Consider the following 27,110-nt stretch of genomic DNA (forward strand, 5'->3'; position numbering starts at 1 on the left):
CTTTCTGTGCACCAGGTATATTCTGCAAGTTGGGCCTTGTGTTTTAACGATGTCTCTTTCTGACTTTAAAATGTTCCATGCTATGTTTGTAACCCTTTTAGTATTAAGCTTCAGCATGAAAGACTAATTCTGCAGAACTGGTTTGAAAGACTGCAACGTTTTGGTTACTGGGGTGCTTTTAAAAAAAATATAAGGTTTCAGAGTAGCAGCCGTGTTAGTCTGTATCCGCAAAAAGAAGAACAGGAGGACTTGTGGCACCTTAGAGACTAACAAATTTATTAGAGCATAAGCTTTCGTGGACTACAGCCCACTTCTTCGGATGCATATAGAATGGAACATATATTGAGGAGATATATATACACACATACAGAGAGCATAAACAGGTGGGAGTTGTCTTACCACCTCTGAGAGGCCAATTAATTAAGAGAAAAAAAAAAAAAACTTTTGAAGTGATAATCAAGCTAGCCCAGTACAGACAGATAACAAGTGTGAGAATACTTACAAGGGGAGATAGATTCAATGTTTGTAATGGCTCAGCCATTCCCAGTCCTTATTCAAACCGGAGTTGATTGTGTCTAGTTTGCATATCAATTCTAGCTCAGCAGTTTCTCGTTGGAGTCTGTTTTTGAAAAAAATATACTGACTCCTCAGTTTTGTGGAGTTGTTCTACTTAAGTGTTTGAATCTAGGAATGTCCTTGGAATGCAGTGAACTTTTTAATATGATGTAATTCTCCTGGCGTCCTCTATGGAAGATGTAGATTTCTTTTACTTACCTGAACAAGTCCACTGAAGCAAATAGGGGACTTTTCACATGAATGACATTACTCACATAAGTGGTAGCAGGATCAGGACCTGACTGGACACCAATTGAAGTATGTGGAAATAGGTTCCAGCCATTTGGGCCCAAATCCAGAACAGTGCTGAATATTGACAAGTTATACTGAAGTCGTTAGGCATTGTGGGTGCTTGGTAGATATTTGTAGGACTCTGGATCTGGTCTTAAACATTCATTATTACTTTATCCAGAGAATCCACTGGCTAATAGCTTTGAGTCTTGGTTACTTACAGAATGGTACTGTTCTCAACAGGGTGTGCTAATTGAATGCCAAGTGCATGTTGTTTGTTTTACTCATGTTTAATATGTAATTACAGGGCTGACACAGGAAGGTCTCTTCAGGGTGAATGGTAACATGAAAATGGTGGATCAGTTGCGTCTGAAATATGACCGAGGAGAGGAAGTGGAGCTGGCTAAAGATGCTGATGTGTGTTCAGTAGCCAGTTTGCTGAAATTATTTCTGAGGGAGCTGCCAGATGGGGTGATCACTTCTGCATTGCATTCCAGATTTATACAGCTTTACCATGGTGAGTACAAGTAAAATCCTTTGATAACCTGACATGTAGTTGCTTTCTTGGGAACCAGAATTTACAGACTCCACCTGCCTGTATAGCATTTCTTATTGTTTTGCTCTTTCCATTTTGGATTTCCCTTGGCATCAACCACCATCTCGTCCCAATGCATGTGCTCATGGTCACATGCACACACACACCCCTCCCTAACAATTTTAGTGGAAAACATCATGGTTGTGTAAGACATAGCTATTACATCTTTAGATAGAAAATGATTTCTTCCATAAATGGCAAAACCTGCGCGGTTTGAAGTGACTCCAATAATTCAGTTAAAGGCTCCTGATCTTAACTTAGCTTTCTAAAATGGACAATTGTTTGTTAACTGTTCTTGTCGACCTGAGCCCTAGACAGTATGTAAGATGTGGCCTTTTCCGGACAAAGCTTTCCTGTCATTCTCTGAGGACAGAGACTTGTTTTTTTAAAAGATTTACTAGTGGACTCTAGGAAAGGAAAATTTATAGCTGAACGTGACCTGCTTATCGAACTGAACACCTACAGGGGCCCAAACAGTATTTATCTCCCAGTGTGTCCATATCTAGATTACTCAGCTTACAGGTAAAAATATTATTCTTCCTCACCTTCTTTATTGCCAGGCTCAAACTCAACCTGGGAGGTGACTGGCAAGTGATGTTCTTTCCCGTGACTCATGCATCATCACCAGTAATAAAGATTCCGCAGTTGGAACTTTAATTAACAGTTCGGTTGAATAATGCATTGATCTTATCTCTTCATTGTATGAGCCAGAATAGACTTCAGTGGCCCTACTGTCCTTCCAGAGGATACGAGTGGGTCCCATTGATTTGGGGGAGCTATTTTATCCAGTTGCAGGAGGTCTGGGTCCCTTCTTGCTTTCCCACAACCTGCAGAAGCAGCAAAGCTAATGGATAAAAGTACTAGAAATGTATCTTACCAGTAAAGTGAGTGGTTGTGAGTGCACACACTAAGGACTAGAGTGTGCATTTTAAAGCATAGCCCTGAATAAAGGACCGTGCAAAGGTTACACTCACCCCGGTCTCAGTCCCCACCCCAGGTTGGCTGGAGTAATGAGTGGGGATGGGATTCAGTGCCTCCAGTCCTCCTTGGAGGCTGATGAGAAGAGAGAGCAAGGCCATGGTCCCACTTTCTCTGTGCTCCCCTTGGGGTGATGTGTTCTCTTGGAGATGCAGTGCAGAAGCAGGCCAGGAGTGCAGGGATTGCTTTTGTAACTGGCCATTCTGTAGGTGGTGCAAATGCAGGGGAAAGCTCTTTGCGCCCTTCTCCATACTGTGTACACACACAAGGACACACTGTCCAATAGTTGAAAAGAAGATGTCATTGTTTAGAAGGGTCCTTTCCTGATTACAGCCACACTTACTGATTATGATTATTATTATTTTAAGATTTCATCAGCTGTGACTTATCTACCTATGGTGTCTCTTGTATTTCATTGCTGTTACGAAATGGAAAATTGTTTAGTACCTCGTCTTCCAAAAGGTCATACCAGTGCATTATGTTGGGAATTACGAACACGTGGTATGAACAACACAGGTAGCCAGCCATTTGGAGAGCTCCATCCGTACTTTGGAATCCACAGGTAATTTCCCCTAGGAATGGAGAATTCCTGTGGATATATATATATCTCATTTCCATGGGAAACACCTCTCTAATTAACAGAGAGATCTGGCCACAGAATGCCACTGTTGCATTTAAAACACATTGGTGCAGTTATTTGTGTAACATACAAACTTTTTCTCTGCACAAGGCAGCTTAATTAGGAAGGTATGAAAGCACCTTGATGATTAAGGTTTTCACCCTATTCCACAGTAAATCCTAATTTTAGTTCTATTATAACTTTGGCAGGAAAGATAGGGTCTGATCTGAAAAATGCCAGATGGATGCTGAAAACTAAGAAGAATTTTTCTGTTAATATTGAAGTGTGAGTGAACTTTTTCTGTGGTTTATACAGGTCATTAACAAATTACCCTGATCTGAAATGTTGACTTTGGCAGGGGTTTTACCTTTGCTCACTTGGTAGGTATCTGTGTTTTTGAAGCTGAAGGATCAGAGTTCTAATTTCTGCTGTGCAGGTTCGTGTGAGTTATCCAGGTACTTATGTATGGGTGTACCAGCAGATTCATTGCAAAATGGCACCCTCTTTTGTGTATGTGTGGTTTTCTCTTGCAAACCATGAAGACAGTGGGTCAAGCTATTTTTGGGTTACAAATTGTTAAAAATAACATTGAGTCTGGAGCCACTCATCTGCGACTCCACAATGAAGATTGCTACTATGGTTTCATTACAAATCTGTATTCACTCCCATTAAAACTAAGATCAGGGAATGTACTTTTGTGAATGCTTCAGGGTACACTAGAATTTGTTTGGAAAGTTTTCAGGGAATTGGTGTCAAAACATCTGTAAGTTATCTGAGCCTAAAAGTAACTTTTTAAAATATTATTTAAAATGCCTAATTGTGGAGAGAGGGGAATCCCTCTAGCCATAAATATAACTTAATTAAAAAACTACGAACTTTACATGTCTTTATATGCTGTTAACATATAGGGCATAGTTTAATTAAAAGCAGAAGTCTTCTTAAAAAATAATCAACCTTATTGATTTGTGTAGTACAGCAACAAGTACTTTATAAAGTCAACATGGCTTGATGTGCTTTCTGAAGTCTATGCCAGTGATACTCAGATCTCAGTGGTACAGGAGCCAAATTAGCAATCAGTATTACCCGAAAGAGCCGCAGTAGGATGAATTCATTGTTATATTTAAACAGTATGACAGGGGAAATATTTAGTTTATATTATTCTCACATCAAAATGCCTGACCAAGTATTATTATTTTATCAACTACAATTGATTTAATAACATAGTAAAAGTATCCTCATTGGTTAATAACTTAGATTGGTTAATAATTAAATCACACAGTGATATAATATGTGCTGAGAAAAAGAGCCACGGGAGACACATTAGAGAGCCACTTGCAGCTTGCAAGCCTCAGTCTGAGTATCGCTGGTCTGTGCAAGGCAAGGTGAAACAGGAGCCCAGCAGAAAGCTCCTAAATGCCAAAGGATATGCAAGATATGAGAGAGAGAGAGAGAGAGAGAGAGAGAGAGAGATATCTCTGCAGAGCTAGAAGAGGCAAGAGGTGGTGGAGAACCAGTGGAGCGCCTGAGTCCCACAGCACTGGTTATCTAGTCTGTGGAGGAGACTGAGGTTTCTCAGGGGTTGGTCCAAAACTGTGCAGTGATTCCCCCCAGGAACTTAAGAACCTGTCCTCACCACCTTCTGCTTCAAATGCAGGGCACATTTCTTCAATCTGCCTTCTCTAACATAAACACAGAGCAGTGTGCACATTTAAAAAACAAAACCCTACCAAAACAAAACACACTGCATATACAGCCCTCCCCCTGGGGAGAGGACGAGAGAGAGGGAACAAACCACATGTGACAGAGGTTAGTCTCATCATCTCATGCACTACTTGATGGTGCTCAGATACTCTGGTGATGAGGGTGCTATAAACAACCTATACAGAACAGCAAATAGAATCTTTGGAAAGCTGAGAATCTTGTAGAGCTTTAGAGTTCTGCACGAGAGAGTCTGCTGGTGGAAAACCAGGAACACTGCCAGTTAGTGAACTTCCACTTTGCGAGGCAGGTTGGATGGGTATGAAAGAGAGAGAGAGAGAGCTCCTAACCCCATAGTTTAGTTTTAAAAAATTGTTTAAGTGAAATTGACAACCAAGTGTGTTAGCGTTAAGGTTGTTACTATTTATTTCCACTGAAAAGAGGATTTAAATGTATGGAAGTGAACACAAATACACTCTCAGTTCATACAGGTAAAATATTACAACATATTTTAAAGGCACCCTTTGCTCCGCTCAAGCACAAGTCTACCAGGAAAGGGTTTGCAGCAGTACAAGTCGCTGCCACGCCTTTGGCAAGGTGCTTGTAGCAGGCCACCATTGCCCCAAAAATGGGTGGCATTGGCCAGAGAAGATGCATGGTTAGGTGATGCATTGTTTCACTTCTAGCACATTCCTATGCAGCCTCTGCCAACTGGCTCCTGTGGTGCACCTGGCAGAAATTAATGCTCCCTGCCATGGTGGAGGACATGCCCCTCCCTCCCTCTGCCTATACAGAGTGTCTCACTGGTACAGTGAAGTGTGATTGGTACTTGCCTGCCCAAGCTGCGTGAATCAAACCTATAGACTAACAGGAAGCATCACTGCTTGGAGATTTTGTTGTTGTGATGGAAGTCCCCTTGGAAGTGCTCTGCAGCCCCCAGACCAGGGTCCCCTGTATAAGATTGTTTATTCATTCATGTCTTCTCTTTTGTTTCTTGATCTCTGCCTTGTAAAGACCCTGGTACATTCTAGGAACCAGTCAAGCACAAGCTCTGTACATACAGCCCTTATCCCCTTCCACAAGTCACTTCCTTTCGGCAGGCCAAGTTGTTACTGTAACTTTCCTTCCAGAACACAGGAAGCTTTTTCTTGTATAATCCTTTTGTGGCGTTCCTCCCTTGAGTAGGTATGTATTGAAAAGTGGGCCCCACTGTGTATTGTTTGTTTTTTGGCACTCCGTGTATTTATGTTGAAGAGCAACCTAATCATAATGCTTGCTAAAGATTGTTCATGTGCGGTCGTGGCTCCATCTGAGAGCGTTATTTTCTTCACAAGTTGCATCTAGAGTGAGATCATGTATTCCCCAGTCTCATCAGTAGCTTTGTTTGGCAAAGTGAGGCAAGTAGTATCATTGGAAGGGCTTTCTAGTATGAGAAAAGGGAAGATCTGTTCTGCAACAGTTCATTCCGGTGCAGCCCTTTGTATCATGCTTCATAGCCAAGCACTGTCCCAATTAACTCCTTAAAGACAGAGCTAAAATATGGGTTCTCAACTTCTGTAGGCCAAGTTTCAGCCTGAGAAATGGGTCCAAGAATGGAAATGGGAGCTGACCTCTTCATCAAAGTATTTCAAATCCAGCATTGTAATAAAGCTGGCCTGACTTCTGTGTCGTGCATTGTTATTGGCTGTCGCTGTTCATTTTTTTCAACGTTGCTTGGCTTGTATTTTCATTTTGATTAATATCATGGTTAGCTAGGAACTAGAAGAACAACTTGTTTGTTTTCTAAATACACAAGATACTTATCAACCAATAATAACACTTGAAGCTGCATTTCATGTGTAGATAACATTTAGTGCAGCAGTAATACCAGTAAGGAGGCAAAGCTGTAGAGAGGGAGAATAAATGCTGCTTTATTAAGTGGATTATGAGACCCATCTCTGTGTCCTTCTGTTCCTGGTTTGGGTCGTTTACCTCTGAGCTACCTGTTTACATTATTATAGAAGGTGTTTTTTTGGTATTTCTTTTATTGACTTAAACAAGGTGTGATCTGTTGCCCTAAGGCAGGACCACATCTTAAACATGTCACCGTGTCTGACAAATGAGCTGATATAGGTATATTTTTAGGATGGTATATGAGTGAATAAAAGAGGGTTTCAAAGTTTCCCAACTCCCCATTAGCCACAATGGCAATTGTAAAACTTAACTCATTGCATGGCACTTCTTAGTTATGCTCAGTCATCGTGTTTTGAAATGGGAGGAAAATGATTAAGGGGCAGAAGGGATTGAATTAGATGATTAGCTAATGCTTACTGCTCGTTCAGAGAAACCCAATATGTATAGAAATATGATGACCCATTACAAAGCTGTCCCCCCTTGTTCAATTATGTGAATGGATAGTGACATGCCATGAGCCTAAAAATGACCACACAACTGTATCCAGTTCAAACTCCTCTCTCTCCCATTACGGCCTGTAGTCTGCTTACTTCTCTCTCTTTAATGCCCCAGTCACAGTTCTGTGTATTTCTCGATGCTGTGCATTATGCCTGAAAGTAGCTCCAACTTCTCTCTTCTCCTTTCTTCAAGTCCTCCATCAAAGCTTCTTATTCTTATTCTAGCTGAGCTTCTTATTCATCTCTGCTCTCTTGTTGCCTGAAAAAAAAATTTTTTTTTTAAATAGTATGCGTGCTCACACACAAACTAGGCAAACCTTGCTGTCACTATACTCACCTATGAGCAGCTTTCACTTTCCTCTTGTTCCCTTTTACCCTTCCTCCTCCTTTCCACCATTTAGGGCCAGATTTTCAAAAGAGCTCAGCACGCTGGATCCTATACTGTTTTTGAAAATCTGGCCTTTATGGGTATGTCTACACTACCGGATTAATCTGAATTTACAGAATTCGAATTTTGGAAACAGATTGTATAAAGTCGAAAGTATGCGGCCACACTAAGCACATTAATTCGGCGGTGTGCGTCCATGTACCGGGGCTAGCGTCAATTTCCAGAGCGTTGCACTGTGGGTAGTTATCCCATAGTTCCCACAGTCTCCCCCCCGCCCATTGGAATTCTGGGTTGAGATCCCAGTGCCTGATGGGGCAAAAAACATTGTCACAGGGGGTTCTGGGTACAGCCTCACCCCTCCCTCCATGAAAGCAACAGCAGACAACCATTTCACGCCTTTTTTCCTGGGTGAACACAGCAGACGCCATACCATGGCAAGCATGGAGCCCGCTCAGCTCAAGACAGCGGTCATGAACATTGTAAACACCTCGCGCATTATCGTGCAGTTTATGCTGAACCAGGACCAGAAAAATGAGGCAAGGAGGAGGCTGCGACGGCAGCGCGGCAACAAGAGTGATGAGGATATGGACATGGACACAGAATTCTCTCAAACCGCGGGTCCCAGCGCTTTGGAGATCATGTTGTTGATGGGGCAGGTTCTATCCGTGGAACGCAGATTCTGGGCCTGGGAAACAAGCACAGACTGGTGAGACGGCATAGTGTTGCAGGTGTGGGACGATTCCCAGTGGCTGCGAAACTTTCGCATGCGTAAGGGCACTTTCATGGAACTTTGTGACTTGCTTTCTCCTGCCCTGAAGCGCCAGAATACCGGGATGAGAGCTGCCCTCACAGTTGAGAAGCGAGTGGCGATAGCCCTGTGGAAGCTAGCAATGCCAGACAGCTACCGGTCAGTCGGGAATCAATTTGGAGTGGGCAAATCTACTGTGGGGGCTGCTTGCATGTAGCCAAAGCAATCATTGAGCTGCTGCTACGAAAGATAGTGACTCTGGGAAATGTGCAGGCCATAGTGGATGGCTTTGCTGCAATGGGATTCCCTAACGGTGGTGGGGCGATAGATGGAACCCATATCCCTATCTTGACACTGGAGCACCAGGGTACCCAGTACATAAACGGCAAGAGTTACTTTTCAATGGTGCTGCAAGCACTGGTGGATCACAGGGGACATTTCACCAACATCAGCGTGGGCTGGCCAGGAAGGGTTCATGACGCTCGCGTCTTCAGGAACGCTACTCTGTTTAAACGGCTGCAGCAAGGGACTTACTTCCCGGACCAGAAAATAACCATTGGGGATGTTGAAATGCCTATAGTTATCCTTGGGGACCCAGCCTACCCCTTAATGCCATGGCTCATGAAGCCATACACAGGCAGCCTGGACAGGAGTCAGGAGCTGTTCAACTACAGGCTGAGCAAGTGCAGAATGGTGGTAGAAGGTGCATTTGGCCGTTTAAAAGGTCGCTGGCGCACTTTACTGACTCGCTCAGACCTCAGCCAAACCAATATCCCCATTGTTATTGCTGCTTGCTGTGTGCTCCACAATCTCTATGAGAGTAAGGGAGAGACGTTTATGGCGGGGTGGGAGGCTGAGGCAAATCGTCTGCTGATTACGCGCAGCTAGACACCAGGGCGATTAGAAGAGCACACCAGGAAGCACGGTACATTAGAGAAGCTTTGAAAACCAGTTTCATGACTGGCCAGGCTACCGTGTGAAAGTTCTGTTTGTTTCTCGATGAAAACCCGCCCCCTTTATTGACTCATTCTCTGTAGGCAACCCACCCTCCCCCTTTGATCACAGCTTGCTTTCAAAGGAAATAAAGTCACTATCGTTTAAAAATCATGTATTCTTTATTAATTGAATATAAAAAGAGGGAGAGAACTGACAAGGTAGCCCGGGTGGAGGTTGGGAGGAGGATCGGAGGGAAGGAAAAGGCCACTAAAAAAAGGTTAAAATAATGACAGCCTTTTGCTTGGGCTGTCCACTGGGGTGAAATGGGAGGGTGCAAGGAGCCTCCCTCCCCACGTTCTTACACGTCTGGGTGAGGAGGCTATGGAACATGGTGAGGGGAGAGGGGGATTATACAGGGGCTGTAGCACCAGTCTGTGATCCTGCTGCCGTTCCTGAAGCTCCACCAGACACCGGAGCATGTCTGTTTGCTCACGCAGTAGCCCCAGCATTGCATCCTGCCTCCTCTGATCTTCCTGCTGCCACCTCTCATCTCGAGTGTCCCTCATGTCCTCACGTTGGACCCTCATGTCCTCACGTTGATCCCTCCTGTCCTCACGTTCACTGACATCTTTCCTATACTTTGAAACCATGTCCTTCCACTCATTCAGATGAGCTCTTTCATTGTGGGTGGATTCCATGATTTCCACGAACATCTTGTCTTGCATCCTCTTTTTCCAACGCCTTATCTGAGATAGCCTTCGGGACGGAGGAGGAAGGCTTGAAAAATTTGCAGCTGCTGGAGGGAGGGAAAAAAGGAGAGAATTTTTTAAAAAGATACATTTTACAGAACAATGCTTATACTCTTTCACAGTGAACAACACTATTCACATTACATAGCACACGTGATTTCTGTGCAAGGTCGCATTTTGCCTCTTAATATTGCGTGCCTGTAGCTTTGCTGCTAGAGATCACAGACGCAGGTCCGGGCAACAGAATTCGGCTTGCATGCAGCCATGGTAAGCCATTGTCTTTCGGCTTCTGCGCCCTCCTTTCCCACATACCAAGCAAAGCCCGTTGAGTGCTGCGGTTTTCCTGTTAACCTTCAGCAGCAGAAAACAAACTAACACCACCCCCCCCACATCCAGTTCTCTGGGATGATCGCTTTATCCCTCCCCCCCACCGCGTGGCTGGTATCAGGGAAGATCCCTGCTAGCCACACGTGAAAAGCTTAGCGCCAACCCCCAACCCCCTTCCCCCCCCCCCCCCCCCCCCCCCGGCGCTTGGCTTACTACAGGGAAGGATTTCTTTTCAGCCACAGGCAAACAGCCCAGTAAGAAGGGCCACCTCTGTCCCCTTAATTAAATTCCCGTATTTCAACCAGGTTACCATGAGCGATATCACTCTCCTGAGGATTACACAGAGAGATAAAGAACAGATGTTGCTTGAATGCCAGCAAACACTGGGACCATACGCTGCCAGGCTTTGTCATGCAATGATACCAGATTACTTGCTACTAGCATGGCGTGGTCAAGTGTCCTACCATGGAGGACGGAATAAGGCTGCACTGCCCAGAAACCTTCAGCAAAGGCTTTTGGAGTACCTCCAAGAGAGCTTCATGGAGATGTCCCTGGAGGATTTCCGCTCCATCCCCAGACACGTTAACAGACTTTTCCAGTAGTTGTACTGGCCGCGAATGCATCCCAAGTCCTCAGGGCAAATTAATCATTAAAAAATGCTTGCTTTTAAACCTCACCTGAGGTCCCGTCCATGGGGTCATGGTCTTGGGTACTGGCTTGGGAGGGTACTTCAGTCAGGCTGAGAAAAAGATCCTGGCTGTTGGGGAGAACGGAGTGCTGTGTGCTCTCCGTAAGCTCGACCTTCTCCTCCTCCACCTCTTCCCCGTCCGCAGAATCCTCAGGTGTGGCTGATGAGATTACCCCCGCCTCGGTCAGAGGTGGGGTAGTGGTGGCGGCCCCCCCTAGAATTGCATACAGCTCAGAGTAGAAGCGGCATGTCTGCGGCTCTGACTCGGAGCGACCGTTTGCCTCCTTTGTTTTCTGATAGGCTTGTCTGAGCTCCTTGACTTTCACGCGGCACTGCTCTGAGTCCCTATTGTGGCCTCTCTCCATCATACTTTGGAGATTTTTTCAAAAGTTTTGGCATTTCGTCTTTTCGAACAAAGTTCTGCCAGCACTGAATCCTCTCCCCATATAGCGATCAGATCCAGTACCTCCTGTATGGTCCATGCTGGTGCTCTTTTTCGATTATCGGCCTGCATGGTTACCTGTGCTGATGAGCTCTCTGTGGTCACCTGTGCTCTCCACGCTGGGCAAACAGGAAATGAAATTCAAATGTTCGCGGGGCTTTTCCTGTCTACCTGGCCAGTGCATCCGAGTTCAGATTGCTGTCCAGAGTGGTTACAATGGTGCACTGTGGGATAGCTCCCGGAGGCCAATAGCATCGAATTGCGGCCACACTAACCCTAATTCGAAATGGCAATATCGATTTCAGCGCTACTCCGCTCGTTGGAGAGGAGTACAGAAATCGATTTTAAGAACCCTTTATTTCGAAATAAATGGCTTCGTTGTGTGGACGGGTGCAGGGTTAATTCGATTTAACGCTGCTAAATTCGAATTAAACTCATAGTGTAGACCAGGCCTGAGTGTCATATTAAGTGCTGGATGCTGAGCACTTCTGAAAATAGGGCCCTGATTCAAGTGCCTAAATTGGAGCTGTGCTTCCTTTAAAAATCCGGGTCTTCATGTGTTGTTACAATGATGTTCACTAGGTAATTTAGACCACAATGCTGCAAAGACTTAAGCACATGCTTAGCTTTGTGCATTGTATGTAGTCTTATTGAAGTCAATAGGATATACAAAATCCATAAAAGTTACTGACTTCAGTAAGATTACTCACAGTGCATAAAGTTGAGCATGTGCATAAGGATCAGAGCTTTAGATTGTGAAGTCCTGAGACAGGGACTTTGCCTATTTACTTGTCTATATAGTTCTGTGAATAGCAGTGGCACTCTATAAATAATTGTGTTTTCTGTGCTGTCCACTAGTTGTTAAGTAGTTCTTAATGCTCAATTTAAAATGGAATAGAAAACTTTAATAGCAGATGATCAAACAAGCCAGGAGTAGTTTGTGTGCTTGGCTGTCATGGCACGAAAACATTTGTGCCCTCTGGTAAGCTGCAAAGAGATTGCCCCATTTAGAGAGAGACTGTCAAGTGTGGTTGAGACCGATTTACCCTAACACGTTTACAAAGCCCGTGCAATTCTATGTGTGTGTTTCCTGGCCTCCTCCCAATTCATCACTCTTTATATTTATTGTAAGCATTAAGAGGACTGAATAAAATGGAGTATCATAGTGGTGCAACGTGTAGATTTGTGCCTCTTTTTTAAAATTGTGGTGGCGAGGGAGGGCTTGACTTCCAGCCCCTCTCAAGCTTCTCTCCCTTCACCTCCCCACCCCGCCTTGCAGGGGGTGTCAAGAGAGAACAGCCACCTTTACCTATCCCCCTTTCAGGTTGATGAGGAGAAGCCACTATATGGATGCCTGTTCAGTGAAGGAGAAGAGGGATCGGTGCTTCACGCTGTTCAGTGGAAATGTGTTCTCATGCCCAGACAGTTCCTCTCCGACGACCAAACAATCTGAGCTTCTCCTGAAATCACTGGACATGGCACACCTAAGATCAGAGTAATGCTGGGCGAGGGCCATGGGTTGGATCCTGCCCAGGGCTAAATACTCCTATTGCTCCTGATCAATACCTTGCAGGATAGTACACTTAATGAATAGGGAAATCAAACCCATTGAATTAAGTCTGCTGCTGTGATATTGGTAGCTTTGTTTACAGCAAGAATGCCCTCCTGGCTTCAAAATATAGTGTAGAGGGGATTAGCATCTTGCCAGTTTTTCCAGGGATGAAAGAGCCTTCAGTAGATGGAAAAGTACCTAACAATCTCAATTGCCAGTTGGAAGGTGAGAGAGACAATTAGCTCTCAAAGGCATTTCCTAATCAGGTAGTTAGGTGTGAGGAGACATGTTTTCCCTGAGTGTTAGGATTTGGCTTTACTGATCATAACTGTAAGCTTCTTATGGGAACAAATATTTAGAAGAGTAGGCAGTGTTTGCTGCCTAATCAGAAGTATTTGTGGAGGTTTAATTCTAATGTTCTGGCAACGTGGCCGTGATACTAACCTGGCTTTTTAACCAGTCGTTGTTAAAACAAAAAGGTAGTTAGTAATCAAATCAAAGGGATTACCCAATTATCTGTGCAAATTGAGATACTATTAACTTCCTTATTATTATCCCAGCCTTTCAAAATTGTCACAAAAGTCTTACCAGTCCCAGTAAAAAGAAAGAGAGGAAAAAAAGAAAGAAAGAAAGAAAAAAAAACCCTATTGTCTCATCATATGCTGATGGATGATAATGAGGGATTTAATGATATTTTAACGTCTTTCAAAAAAAAATTACTTGCCCTAGATTAAGTGAGTGAGCAGAATTTTGCAAATCTGCTCTATGCAATGTTTGACTTTTCCCTTTGAGGAAGAAACTAGCTTTTGGCTGCAGAGAGAAAAGCACAATTAAAATTAATTTGTGTCCTGGAATTGTCAGGTATGTTTACACATACATTTGACAACACAAACCATTAATGAATTCTGATTTAAGCTTGTAGTGTAAAAAGAGATAGAAATAAGCTTAATTTGTAATGTGCGTTGAACATTTTTTTTTAAAGGGCTTCTCAAATCAGTACATCATATAATCACTAAACCCCATAGCCTGAGAAACAGTTGTCGCTGGTATTTCAGCATGCTGTAATTCCAGTTAATCTAATTTATGAGAAACTATATTGAGTGACAGATGTGAGAACATTTATTGCCTGGCCTTCTTAAATTACATGCAAGATAAGTCTTGTTTAATTTTTAACTGTAAGAATGTCTGACTGCAAAATATAAAGCACATCCCAACCTAACGATCATGCCCTCAGTCCCCAAACTGTGGCAGTTTTAACGATGTTGATCATTCATATTTTTCTTCGTAGCGCTCTTCTTCCCCCAGGGTACTTTGTAATTCACCCTGAAAATAGTTACTGGACACAGAAGTATTTTAAAAACACCAACTACATTTTTTTTTTATTTACAGTCTCTGCTAAAGAGGCTTGGGAAAATGTAAGCCAAAAATATGATTGCCTTGAAAGTCCTTGTACCGGTGACTTAGTGTACGGAATTGTCCTCTACTGGTATTTGAAACTGAGGGCACTAGATCAAAAACATCAGTTCAGGCATTAGAGCTAAAGCAGAACCTCCATCTCTGCTGTCAGTAGAAGTAACAGCATTTTATGTGTCCTCTATCCTAGCCTCCAGCCATGAGAAGGCAAACCCACAACACAATGTCCTTTTCCTTCTTTTGCAAAGCACTCTGCACAGAGTGCACAAAACATAGAACTGTTCCAAAGCAGCATGTACTTGGCATGTATATTGTTCCGGTAGGCACTTGCTGAGCTAGCTCAGACACAACATGCATGGTTTAGGCTGTTTACCGGACGCAGGTCTCAGAAGTCCCTGACCTAGTTGGGACTTAACCAGAGGACGTTCTGTTCCAAAACCAGAAGGCTTTACCTCTTGAACTAAAGAAGCTCTTTTGACTCACAGCATTATGTATTCTCTCTTCAAACCACTAGCTGCTTTGGGACAAGATACTCTTCTGCTAGGAACACATAGTACAGGGATGGGCAACTTTAAGGTAGTACATGGTGACAAAATCCACTAAAACCCTTTGGTGGGCCTGGGGATGTGATGTGGTGGGGGAGAGAGGTCAAGTGCTGGGGAGGGTCTGGGTAGGGGTGTGGAGAGTGAGCCCACCCCTGTGCTCACCCCTCAGGGTGGCTGCTGTCCTGAAGAGGTGGCACGGCTCCCTGCTGTGGCCCATTGGCTCTTGCCACAGCATCATGTGACATGCACATCTGCTCACAGGTGGGGCCTCCCCTTGTGACTCCACGTCCTGCCCCCTTCTTGGCCCTGGTGCTGCCAGATTGCCTGCCCTGAACTGGTAAAGTTCAGGCCAAGTAATGTTATCTGGCAGATTGGGTACAGCCCCAGTTGTCCATCCCTGACAAAGTAGGTCAGTATCAGGGAGATAGAAGTGTTAAAGTGGGGTTACACGGAGCAAGGACGCCACTCCAGTAGCAAGAAAGAAACAGGAGGAGCTATAAGTGTTACTGAATATATTTTAAATCGATCACAGAGGAAAAAAACTTCGTTACCTGTCAGTTTTACCTGCAGCGTTAAAACTAGGTAGAAGCAAAACAACATTTCTGAACGAAATGATTATGTCAAAACAAAATGATCTTATTGATCCAAAATTACTTTTTAAAAAAATCAGAGAACTTTTGACATTTCTGCCTTTTGTTCCAATTCGGAATAAAACAAAATTTCAAAATCTTGAAATCCTCCGTGAAATGCAATTTCCATTCTCTACTTGTAATACAATACCCTTACAATTCATGCAATTTCTTCTAAAAATCCACAGATGTGCAAATTCACATTAGAGACACCAATAGCACACTGCAGTTTCACCCACAAAACATAGCTACTAACAAACATCACCCTTTCTTTTTCCATTTGTACACAGGGGAAAAAAAGACTTGTTTATATCTAGGATACAGTAATAGAGCTAGGTTTTAGAGTAGCAGCCGTGTTAGTCTGTATCTGCAAAAAGAACAAGAGTACTTGTGGCACCTTAGAGACTAACAAATTTATTTGAGCATAAGCTTTCGTGGGCTACATCCCATTTCTTTGGATGAGCTACATTTCCTGTTTCCCCAAACAGTCCTGATTCCGCACTCCTTACATACAGTCGCACTTACACCTATGACTGAGCCCTTTGACTTCAGCAAGACTGCTCATGTAAGTGTTATTCAGCGTGAGCAAAGGTTACAGAATTGGACCTATATAAAAGTACACTTTAAGGAGTATTTGCCGAAACATATTCCAATAACAGAATGTTAAAATTGTAGTTCAGGAACTATACAACACCTGAACCATCATGCAGTTCTTGCTTGCTTTATAGATCATTCTTATACAACTGGTTTTTTTGTGCTATACTAAAACAAATGACCAAGAAAAAGGGGGTAAGAGTTTAAAAAAAAAAAAGTTTTGAAAAGTCTAATGTACATTTTCACAAATATGTTTATTAGCTTTTCTTATGGTACTTATTGCTATGGCATTTAAACACTTCACAAGCACTAATCAAATATCACTGGAGCTAATCATGAGGAGGGGAACTGAAAACCAAAGACTGAGGGAGGGATAGGGTATCACAGAGACCTTCTTCATACAGCCACAGAGCAAAGGGAATGGTAGAGCTGCAGCAAGACGCAGTATCCAAGACCCGTCCTCTGGGATTGGGAAAGAGCCCATGGACTGGATGAGCGGGAGAAAGCAGTAGGATAAATTAGAGAAGTATGGTATGAGGAAAGAAATTTTGTGACTAGTGGAAGAAGAAAGGGGAGAAGATAGTCAAGTACAGTATAGAGGGAGAGAGGGGAAAGGGGAATCGTAGCCCCCCCCCCAAAAGCCCTTAAGAAAAGATGTGGTGATATGTGGGAAAGAAAAAGTGTAGTGAAGCCAAGAAGAAGAGCACCAAAGCATAACACAAAGGTATGAACATGCAAATAAATACAATGCCAAATAACCAGAACAGAATGAACTACAGCGAGGGTGGCTCTGAGTGTTGTGATGGCAGTTTCACTCTGGTTAGTCCTTAGGCTCAGGGCCGGATTTCCCATTAGGCACTGTAGGGCACGTGCCAAGGGGCGCCAGCATTCTAGGGGCGCCTAAAAGTTAAAGGTGGGTTAAAAGTTTCATTTTTTACAGAAAACACAAAGGTCAGTTGTAGGGGGAGGAGGGGGCATTGAAGATGCTGTGCCTAGAGGTGTCTAAGGTGTAAATCCAGCCCTGCTTTGGCTGAGAGGTTTCAGGCAAGTGTTTCAAGCCCAGATTATTTATTTTATTGCACAGAATGCATTTAGTATCCTGCCTAAAGAAATTTCAGACTAATAAGATGAACAGGAAGTTCCCATATATGAGTGCCTTGGGTGCACTGTTTGGAGAGGTGGATTAGAAAAAGACAGGCTGATTGAATGGTAAAAGTGTGTTTTGAGGCAGGATTTTTGGGCAGAGGTTTGTCACACAGGTATAACTACACGAGTTTAATTGAGTTAATCTGGATTTAATCCTGTGTAAATAAGGGCTGGTCTACACGCAAGCTTGCATCAGTTTCCGATTTAGTTATTTCAGTGCAGGTTTGTGTGTAGACCAGCCCTTACAAAAGAATCTGATCCTGTCCGTTTAACTACTTTAGTTAATGTCCATCAATAAATTGGAGGTGATGAAGGATCAAGCTCAGAAACCATGTTCTTCCTCCCCCTCTTCTTCCCAGACCCTAGAAATGATGCTGAGAAGGAGAACAACTTGAAAGAACTAATAAAAGAGCTCCCTGATGCCAACTACTGCCTGCTGAAGTACCTGTGCCGGTTCTTGACCCGAGTTGCTGAGCATCACATGATGAACAGAATGAACATTTTCAATCTGGCCACTATTTTTGGACCAAGTTGTTTTCAGTAAGTTCATGGTTTTCTCTCCCCTCTACCTCCCCACCCCCCCGCTTTCTTTCACTTCAGCTGAGCACATTTTGAAGCAGGTGGCAAGAGACACAGCTCGGAATTCTCACCGTTTCAGCTGATCCTATAAATTCCCTAAACAATGGATGCAGACTTTAAGGGTAACATTTGGGGTTTGAGTTGTCCTTTTGGGGTGGTGGGAGGGGGTTTGTTGGCATTTCGAAACACTTTTTTTAAGCAGTTTCTTAGGTGGTGAAATCAGGAGAAAAATGGAGCAGAAAATCCCCCAAATTTGTAGAAGGAAGAAAGTTGCATCTACAGAACATTCTTCCTTTTCTGCCACACACCATGGAGGCTTCTCTGCACAACATCTAGAGAGGGCATTTAGGGAAGATGGCATCACAGGGCAGCTGGTGGAAGCTGCCTGCTCCAGGCTTCCAGGTGGCGAGACATGCAAACCCTCTTGATTTAGGAGTGTGTGATCCAGATCCAATGGCATTGTGGCGCTGACGGGAGCTGTGCTCCTAGAGGGCCCAGAGACCTATCTGGAGGGGATGAGGGTCTGCAGAGAGCGAGTGGGAGTTGCCACGAGATTCACTGGTTCTGCTGACTGCTTCCTTCTGGTCCAGACTCTTCCTCCTTTCTGGAGGCAAGGATGTAATGGACTCCTCCAGGGCTAATGTGAACTTCTGCGTACATTGTGATGGAGCTTCAGATCGTAGGGCCCTGCGCAGAGATGCAGAGTTACTTCCTACTCACTTGTTCTTACAGCCATTAACCTCCATGATTCAAAATCCCAGGTGGTTGGCAGAACAATGATTATTTTAGATAACTGCACTGCGTTAAGTGATGAGTGTTCTCAGTCAGTGCTGCCTGGACATCTGCTGGGAGAGCAATACAGCAGTGCACAGACAATCCAGGAAGGTTTTGGAGAGTGTTAGGGACATCTTCCTGGTGCAGTTACTGGAGGAACCAACCAGGGGCTGTTCTCCTCTTGACCAGCTGCTTACAAACAGGGAAGAATTGGTAGGGGAAGTAGAAGTGGGTGGCAACATGGGCAGCAGAGACCGTGAGATGGTTGAGTTCAGGATCCGCACAAAAGGAAGAAAGGAGAGTAGCAAAATATGGACCCTGGACTTCAGAAAAGCAGACTTTGACTCCCGTAGGGAAGTGATGGGCAGGATCGCCTGGGAGGCTAATATGAGGGGAAAGGAGTCCAGGAAAGCTGGCTGTAATTTAAAGAAGTCTTATTGAGGACACAGGAACAAACCATTCTGATGTGCAGAAAGAATAGCAAATATGGCAGGCGACCAGCTTGGTTTAACAGTGAAATCTTCGGTGAGCTTAAACACAAAAAGGAAGCTTACAAGAAGCGGAAACTTGGTCAGATGACTAGGGAGGAGTATAAAAATATTGCTCGAGCATGCAGGGGTATAATCAGAAAGGCCAAAACACAACTGGAGTTGCAGCTAGCAAGGGATGTGAAGGGTAACAAGAAGGGTTTCTACAGGCATGTTAGCAACAAGAAAAAGGTCAGGGAAAGTGTGGGACCCTTAATGCATGGGGGAGGCAACCTAGTGACAGATGATGTGGAAAAAGCTGAAGTACTCAGTGCTTTTTTTGCCTCGGTCTTCACAGACGAGGTTAGCTCCCACACTGCTGTGCTGGGTAACACAGTATGAGGAAGAGGTGAAAGAACGGGTTAAGCACTATTTAGAAAAGCTGGACATGCACAAGTCCATGGGTCTAGATCTAATGCATCCGAGGGTACTGAGGGAATTGGCTGATGTGATTGCAGAGCCATTGGTCATTATCTTTGACAACTCGTGGTGATCAGGGGAGGTCCTGGATGATTGGAAAAAGGCAAATATAGTGCCCATCTTTAAAAAAGGGAAGGAGGAGAACCTGGGGAACTACAGACCAGTCAGCCTCACCTCAGTCCCTAGAAAAATCATGGAGCAGGGGGTTGGACTAGATGACCTCCTGAGGCCTCTTCCAACCCTAATCTTCTATGATTCTGTGTCAAATTATTGCCATTTGAAACTTTAACCAGCCTGTTGGTGGTGGGGACATGGTGTGTTTGGTTTTCTTTGAGGTTGAAGAGCCCATAAATAAACCTGAAAGTTACAGATAATCTTGTAAATTTTATAGTGTTGTTAGTCTCCATTCATTACTGGAATCAGAAAAAAACTCAGTACCACAGGATTGCAAACATTGGTGTATACAGAATCACACATGTGGGTCACCATTAAGAAGCTAACATTTACCAGCACTTACACACAGGAATAGAAATGGTCATGAATTGTGACTGAAGATTTGCATTGGAAAATGCTGCTTTATTGAAACGGAAACTTTTCCTGGAAATGGACAAGTTTCGATGAAACTTTCGTTGGGGAAGGTTTCTGAGGTCCAGGATGGAATTTCTGGTCAGAACACAAGAATAGTTAAATGCCCAGTGGTTAGGGCACTCGCCTGGGTAATGGGAGACCCAGGTTCAAGTATCTGCTCCGAATCAGGCAGGACTTGAAGCTGAGTCAGCCACATCCCAGGTGAGTGCTCCGACCACCAGCTTGGTGACTAGTTTGCTTTGGGTGTGTCTTTGTTTTTTTGTTTTTAAAAAAATGTTGAAAGGTCTTGTTTTTTTCCTTGATGTGCAGCGGGAATGTATCTGAAATCTCAGAGCTTCGCAGGACAGGAAGACTGCTGCCACCCAGCTCTAGAAATGGGTATCAGAGCAGCTATGCAGGACATTGAATATTAAAAAAATATGTTCTTTTGGGGCTTCTTTTTGTCATTGGAATCTGTGGTCTTGTTCATCAATGAGCAAGCAGAGAAATATTTTTTTTAACAAAGCAGAACAAAAAGCTTTACAAGAAGAAAGTGAAGTTCTGCATTATAGCCTTCAACTCCTCATGACTCCTCGCTCATTTTCTTAATGAATGACTCTCAAGATGAAGTGTCCATCCAATGATGTATTTTGATGAGGAGGGAAGGAAAAGGTGGCATGACCCACAGGTGGAAATGGAGAACTTCCAAAGAAAAGCAGATAGGTTTGAAATCCACTGAAGTATTTGGTATGCTAGACCTGAGGGATGTGCTGGACACAGGGCAGACGGGGATGCCTTTAGCCTAGTGTGGGTTAGATTTATTTGCCTAAAATTCTCCACCATTGCTGCCAGCTGCACCGTGATAGCAATGGGGAGTGCTAGCATAGATGGTGGCCTGGTAGCTGCTGATGTTTTAAACCTGCTCTGAAAGGGTTGAAGGACTGGGTGGTTACAGTGCTGCTGTCTGGTCTGTACTAAAGCTCTGCCACTGGTGTTGGCAGTGGTCAGAATTTAGAGACAAAGGAAAAGTGAGTGTTATGCCAAGGAAAGTGAAGTGCCACGATTCTGTGTGTTTCTACCTTTTTATTCACTATTTCTCAAGTGAAAAAAAGAAAAGATCAAAATACCAGGTCAGTGTAGTTCTCCGTACAGAAAAGATAAAGCCCCTATGCCTAGTTACTGTTGTTTTGAGGTCGAAGTGACTGCGGAGGACATGGGGCTGGTCTGTATTCGTTTACAAATACTATGTTACCCAGTGTTGGGAATGGTAATAGTGTGACCGTACTGAGTTAGTAGAATGTTTTATACGTATGCTGGTTTAGTTTAATAGCAGGCCTGATAGGAAACTAACAGGAAGGCAACACAATGGCCCCAGATGAGCAGCCTCCTGCCTGAGCTATTAGCTGGGAAGTACTAGCAAAGTAATAAGCCTTGTTTTGCCACAGCTGGGATCCAAAAGCTCAGAAGGACACTAAGCAATTCAATAGTCCCTCTCTTGGGCAGGGGAGTCACTATCAGGGAACTGTCCCTTAGGAATAGAGACATGCTCCACTGGAGGGTCTGAAGAATCAAAACCTCCCTGGCCCCCGCCACAGGGTGATGGGGCTTGGGTAAGACAGACACGCCTATAAGCTTGTTGTTATGCTTTGTTCCAGCTGCTAAAATTAAACAATACTCTGGTTTGAGGAAAATGTCTGGTATTCACCGCTGATGGTAATCTCCCAAAGGTAAGACATGCAGGTGCCGGTCCCCGTTGGCTTATTTTTCTTCTTAGCTTTTGACAGTTGGCTGCTATATCTTTACAAGATCGAGACATGTCAGAGAGAAGAGATGTAGATTCTTATTATAATAAGTCCACATTTATTTTCAACCCAAGAAAATTCTTTTAAGCATTTCATCAGACCCATTCTTCTAGCAGCATGGTGCTATTGAAGGAATGGTCCTCAGCTGTTCAGGGGTCTGCTGGTAATAGGTAATTATACACTATAGTGAGGAGAAAGAGGTTCTAAACCATGAGCAATAATTCAGATTTCTTCAGCCCAGTTCTCTGGTTGTGTAAGTGCGTGAAACTGAAAGTCAGTGGTATTGCATCCTGTTCAGCTCTCCTGGCTAGTGCGGAAGGGGAACGTAAGACCAAGGCTCTGGCCTCGCGCTGCTCTTCCCTGCCTTCTTTGCGTCTAGTACCAGAGGCGCCCCAGACGTGTCCTGTTTTTGAGCTCAGGAAGCGCTAAATGTCGGCACATGGATGGTTATCTGTAAGGGGTGCAGTGAGGAGGGAGGCTCCTTGCACTGTCTCTTCTCCTAGTCCCCCTTTCAGGGTTCTCTGGCTAACAGTATACTGTGTGTCACCCCAGGGTTTCTGTCCTGAACAAATCTATCTCATTCTGAAGTAGATGAACAATATTGTTGGTTCTTTTTTCCCCCACACAGAGGTTTGTGTTGGGAGGGAGAAGCTCATGCATCCAACTGTAAGTGCTGATATAAGTTGTCCAGTGATGCCGGTTACATTGCTTGGAAATAGTACAGGAGAGTTTCCTAGTCTGATCTGTGGAGTGGAGTGTAGTTAGCAATGGGATATTTTCCTCTGAGACTTCCCTTCTTCTTTAGCTTAGCTTGCCCAATCATCCCCTGAGCTCCATACTCCTGATCAGGCCTCTTCTACTTTGGAGGGAGAGGGTTCATGGAAGGTCTTCTACAGGGGCTGCGGTGCAGAGATGGAGCTGGGATGCAGCTGCACTCTGATGCATTTTACTCTGCAAAGTCTGCTGACAACAGAGTTGATATTCATACCTAAATGAGTGCTGCTGGAAGGGTCCATGCCTGTATGCCAGTTAGAAAAGGGAATTTTGTGTAAGAACTGGGTGGGTGGTGAATGGTGGCATGCTCCTATGCGGGTGAAGGGAGGGGAGAGGAGGAGCAGGCAGGAGCTGACCATGCATAGAGGTAGAGCATCTTGCCAACGTGAGGATCTATGGGGATTAGGAAATTCTTCCCTTTATGGGAGATGCATTAGATGGGAACTCCATAGGTGAGCTTTTTAGAATCCCGTAGGTCCTCTGAACACCTCCCATGGGTATTTCCACAGGAGGGCATGGTGTGGTCCCTCCAGTGTATGTCTGTTTTTATTTGGACAAGGCCATACCACATGCCATTGTGGAGCCAAGAAAAATATAATAAAAATGTAGGTTTCCTGGTCTCCCCCAAAGTCTTTTCTGCAATCGGGAACTGCTCCGATTAAGCAGTCGGTGGAGCTGTGCTGGGACTGACCCCTAAGAGTAGACAAGGGCAACCGGAGTTTTGCAGTGATTGAGCTAATCGGGTTTTACCCCGATTATGAGAAGGGATAAACCTCCATGAGCCCGGTCTGTGCAAACCCTTGCATACCTTTGTCTATGCTTAGGGATCAGCATTGATGCAGCTATTATCTATTGCTGAATAAGGCTATTCCTGAGTGTGGGTAAAAGAGTTCTGAGAGTTCCAGACATGCTGATTTTTCCACTGAGGAGTGGAGCTGGAAAGAAGAGGAGTTCAGTAAACCCTAACCACTAATTCCAGTTCCAGTATAGTCCAAAGTGAAATATTTAGTAAGGGTGTCTTTTGAATTAGGATAATAAGGGATTTCTTTTTGTAGCTCTGATTTGAATACTGTTGTTTGTCATATTCTCCTAGATCCTCGAACATTTCCTCCATTTCTGTCAATCCTACTTCATAATCTGTACATTGCAGCAGCTGTTTGAACTGGTGGGGATTTTCATGCCCAAACCCTTGACTTTTTCTTAATTTCTTCATGTAAAGGTGGAGGCAGACTAGCAGCTCGCTAGACGCTCTAGCCCCCACAGGGCAAAAGACAAAATGGTGTTCTGACATGAACTAGGAGACTAGAAATAGCAATTAAAGCATGAAAAGTTGCAAAACTGCCCCAAAGTTTATGCTACTGAAAATTAACAAATTCCAGAAACGTGATACTGGTGTGTAAATAATTATTAGCTCAATCATGAGTATTTTTTTATGTTGTTGCTTTGCCTGCTGCATGGCAGTTTCCCCCTCGCACTCCTTCTTTTCTGTTACAACATTAAAAGGTTGCCTGTTGACACTTTTACTAGGGTTACCATATTTCAGCAAGCAAAAAAGAGGACGGGAGGAGCCCCGCCCTAGCCCCGCCCCTGCCCCTCCCACTTCCCGCCCCCCCAGAACCCCCAACCCTCCCCCCGTTCCTTGTCCCCTGACTGCCCCCTCCTGGGACCCCTGCCCCTAACTGCCCCCCAGGACTCCACTCCCTATCTAAGCCTCCCTGCCTCTTGTCCCCTGACTGCCCCAACCCTTATCCACACCCCCACCCCCAGACAGACCCCTGGGACTCCCACGCCCCATCCAACCACTCCCCACCCCCTGACAGCCCCCCCCCCAGAACTCCCAACCCATCTAAACCCCTCTGCTCCCTGTCCCCTGACTGCTCCGATCCCTCTCCCCACTCCTGCCCCCTGACAGCCCCCCCCAGAACTCCCAACCCATCTAAACCCCTCTGCTCCCTGTCCCCTGACTGCTCCGATCCCTCTCCGCACTCCTGCCCCCTGACAGCCCCCCCCAGAACTCCCAACCCATCTAAACCCCTCTGCTCCCTGTCCCCTGACTGCTCCGATCCCTCTCCCCACTCCTGCCCCCTGACAGCTCCCCCCCAGAACTCTCAGCCCCCCACCCCGCTCCTTGTCCCCTGACTGCCCCCTCCTGGGACCCCTGCTCCTAACTGCCCTCCAGAACCCCACCCCCTACCTAAGATTCCCTGTTCCTTGTCCCCTAACTGCCCCCTCCTAAGACCCCCCCAACTGCCCCCCAGGACCCTACCCCCTACCTGTACCCTGACTGCCCAAAACTTTCTCCACTCCCCCCAAAAAGCCCCCCCCCCGTTTCTTGACTGCCACCTCCAGAACCTTCCTGCCCCCTGGCCCCCTTACCCTGCTGCTCAGAACAGGGTGTTGGGCTCTGTGCGAGTCGGACACGTGGCTGAGCTCCCCAGCACAACAAAACCGGGTCCCTGGCCCTGCACAACAAAACCCGGTCCCTGGCCCGGACCGGACTGCAGGGGAGAGCTGCCCTTGTATCAGCACAAAGTGCCCTCGCTCCCGTTTTGCTACGCTGCATGGCAGAAACCGCTCCCAGTTGCAAAAGGGGAGGGCTGCACTTTGTGCTGATACACTTGCTCAGAATGCAGGGCGGATCCGGCTCCTCTCCAGCTGCTCCGGAGTCCAGCCCGGGACTTCCCTGCAGCCCTCCCAGCCGCTCGCTCTGCTCTGCCGGGGGAGGGGGAAAATCCCGGACATTTTTAGTGCTTTACAAATTCCCCCCGGACGCTATTTTTAGCACAAAAAGGAGGACATGTCCGGGTAAATCCGGACGAATGGTAACCCTACTTTTACAGTGCTCACTAACTACTGTTAATTTCCCAGTATTGATTAAGAGAGAGGTCAGTGAATGCTAAAGTGATTTCTACTAGTGTCGATTACTTGGTGTTTGTTTCAGAACCTGTTTGTCAGCGAACAGTTTAAGGCCTTGATTGTTTTATGGATTATTTTACAGTAACATTTCTTATTTGAGTTTGATTGCATGGTAAATGAGTCTTGATTAACAATTTAATTGGGTGGGTTTTTTTAACAAAGCTATTAAACAATGAACAAGGCTCCCAATGTCAGCAACATGGAGATCCATTTTTATTAGTAAATTAAATGCTGGCCAAAACACTTGGTCAGAACAATGTAATGTACTCATTTGACTTCCTTTTCTCCTTTGGAACGCAGTTGCCGCATGTATTTGTGAACTATCACAAATTGTTGCAAAGTTTTAGCATCCGGTGTAAATGGTGCAGAAAGAGAGAACCTTTAGAAAGATGTGCCCAGCTGAAACAAATAGAGAAGACCTTGCACAACAAACTAATAATTTGTTTATAAAATTAAATGTAGCCACGGGCAGCATCTAGCCTTGAATATCAGGGCTGGTGGTGGCCTAGTGTTCGTGTCATATTCTACAAATTAATAACAATAAAACCTTGTACTTATGTAGAACTTGGCGTCTGGAAGGACATCCAAATAACTTTTCAAGCTGTATTTAGGAATCTCTGTTCCTCAGTGGAGTTTAGCCATCTCCAGGGTTGAATGTGACAACTATTACTATTAGTGCACAACAACTGACATAACAATTTAGAACAGGAAACAAAGAAAAATACTTCAGCTAGTTGCAACTGATAGGAGAATTTGTAGGCAGAGTGGCCCTGATCCAAAGCCCACTGAAGCCAATGGGTATCTTCTATTTGGTTCAGGTCCATTATGATCTCGCTAATTGGAATATGGCTGAAATGCTGGGGCTAACACTCCTGTTTCCAAAGGATTCCAAAGAGCACGTGTGATTATGACTGTAGTTTTATGTGTCATCTGAAAGACACCACAATGCCTCTAACACCATGTTGGGACATTTCATGTGTCTCCCAAAAATTCATTAAACAAAACATGACTTTTTAATTAACCACAGTGTCTTTCACTGGATCAGAGCAGCAGCAAAGACAAAAATAAAGTGACAAAGTGAATTGAGTTGGCACAGTGTGAGGGATCCTTAATTAAGCTACTTTATTTTGGGGTGTTGTCTCCAGATTGACTTCAACTGCAACTGACTGCCATAGAAAATATCCCACATCTGAAAGGTGCGCTTACCATGGTTTATAAGCTCTATGCTCCACCCCTGTAATTTTGAAAGGATACACTTAGCCATTAAAACTCCACTTTGTTTATAAGCACCACAAAACATTTTGTAAACTCCATAGTCTATGGAGTTTGTAAACTGTGTAAACCAAATAGCCTTATTCAAGGAGTTTGGAAGTTTGACAGATCACAGAGCAACATTTGTAAGCTCTGCAAACCAAACAGCTTCTATTCTGGAAACATAGCTCTTTAGGAAGGTGTAATTTTATACCTT

General features: G+C 44.6%; 1 protein-coding gene across 15 annotated transcripts in view; it reads left to right on the top strand.

Annotated features, from left to right (window-relative positions):
- The window catches only part of FAM13A (family with sequence similarity 13 member A), a 207,411-nt gene that overhangs the window by 19,696 nt on the left and 160,605 nt on the right, over positions 1 to 27,110 (top strand). For 14 of the 15 annotated variants that reach the window (XM_065597492.1, XM_065597497.1, XM_065597496.1 and 11 more), the window contains exons 3-4: positions 1,154 to 1,363; positions 17,643 to 17,823. In XM_065597492.1, coding sequence (XP_065453564.1) covers positions 1,154 to 1,363; positions 17,643 to 17,823 — 391 coding nt within the window. Of the gene's footprint in view, positions 1 to 1,153; positions 1,364 to 17,642; positions 17,824 to 21,845; positions 21,878 to 27,110 lie in introns of those variants that run through there. The other variant, XM_065597499.1, reaches the window with a different exon arrangement.

The sequence above is a fragment of the Chrysemys picta genome, chromosome 5, assembly GCF_011386835.1.
Source record: "Chrysemys picta bellii isolate R12L10 chromosome 5, ASM1138683v2, whole genome shotgun sequence".
NCBI classification, from domain to species: Eukaryota; Metazoa; Chordata; order Testudines; family Emydidae; genus Chrysemys; species Chrysemys picta.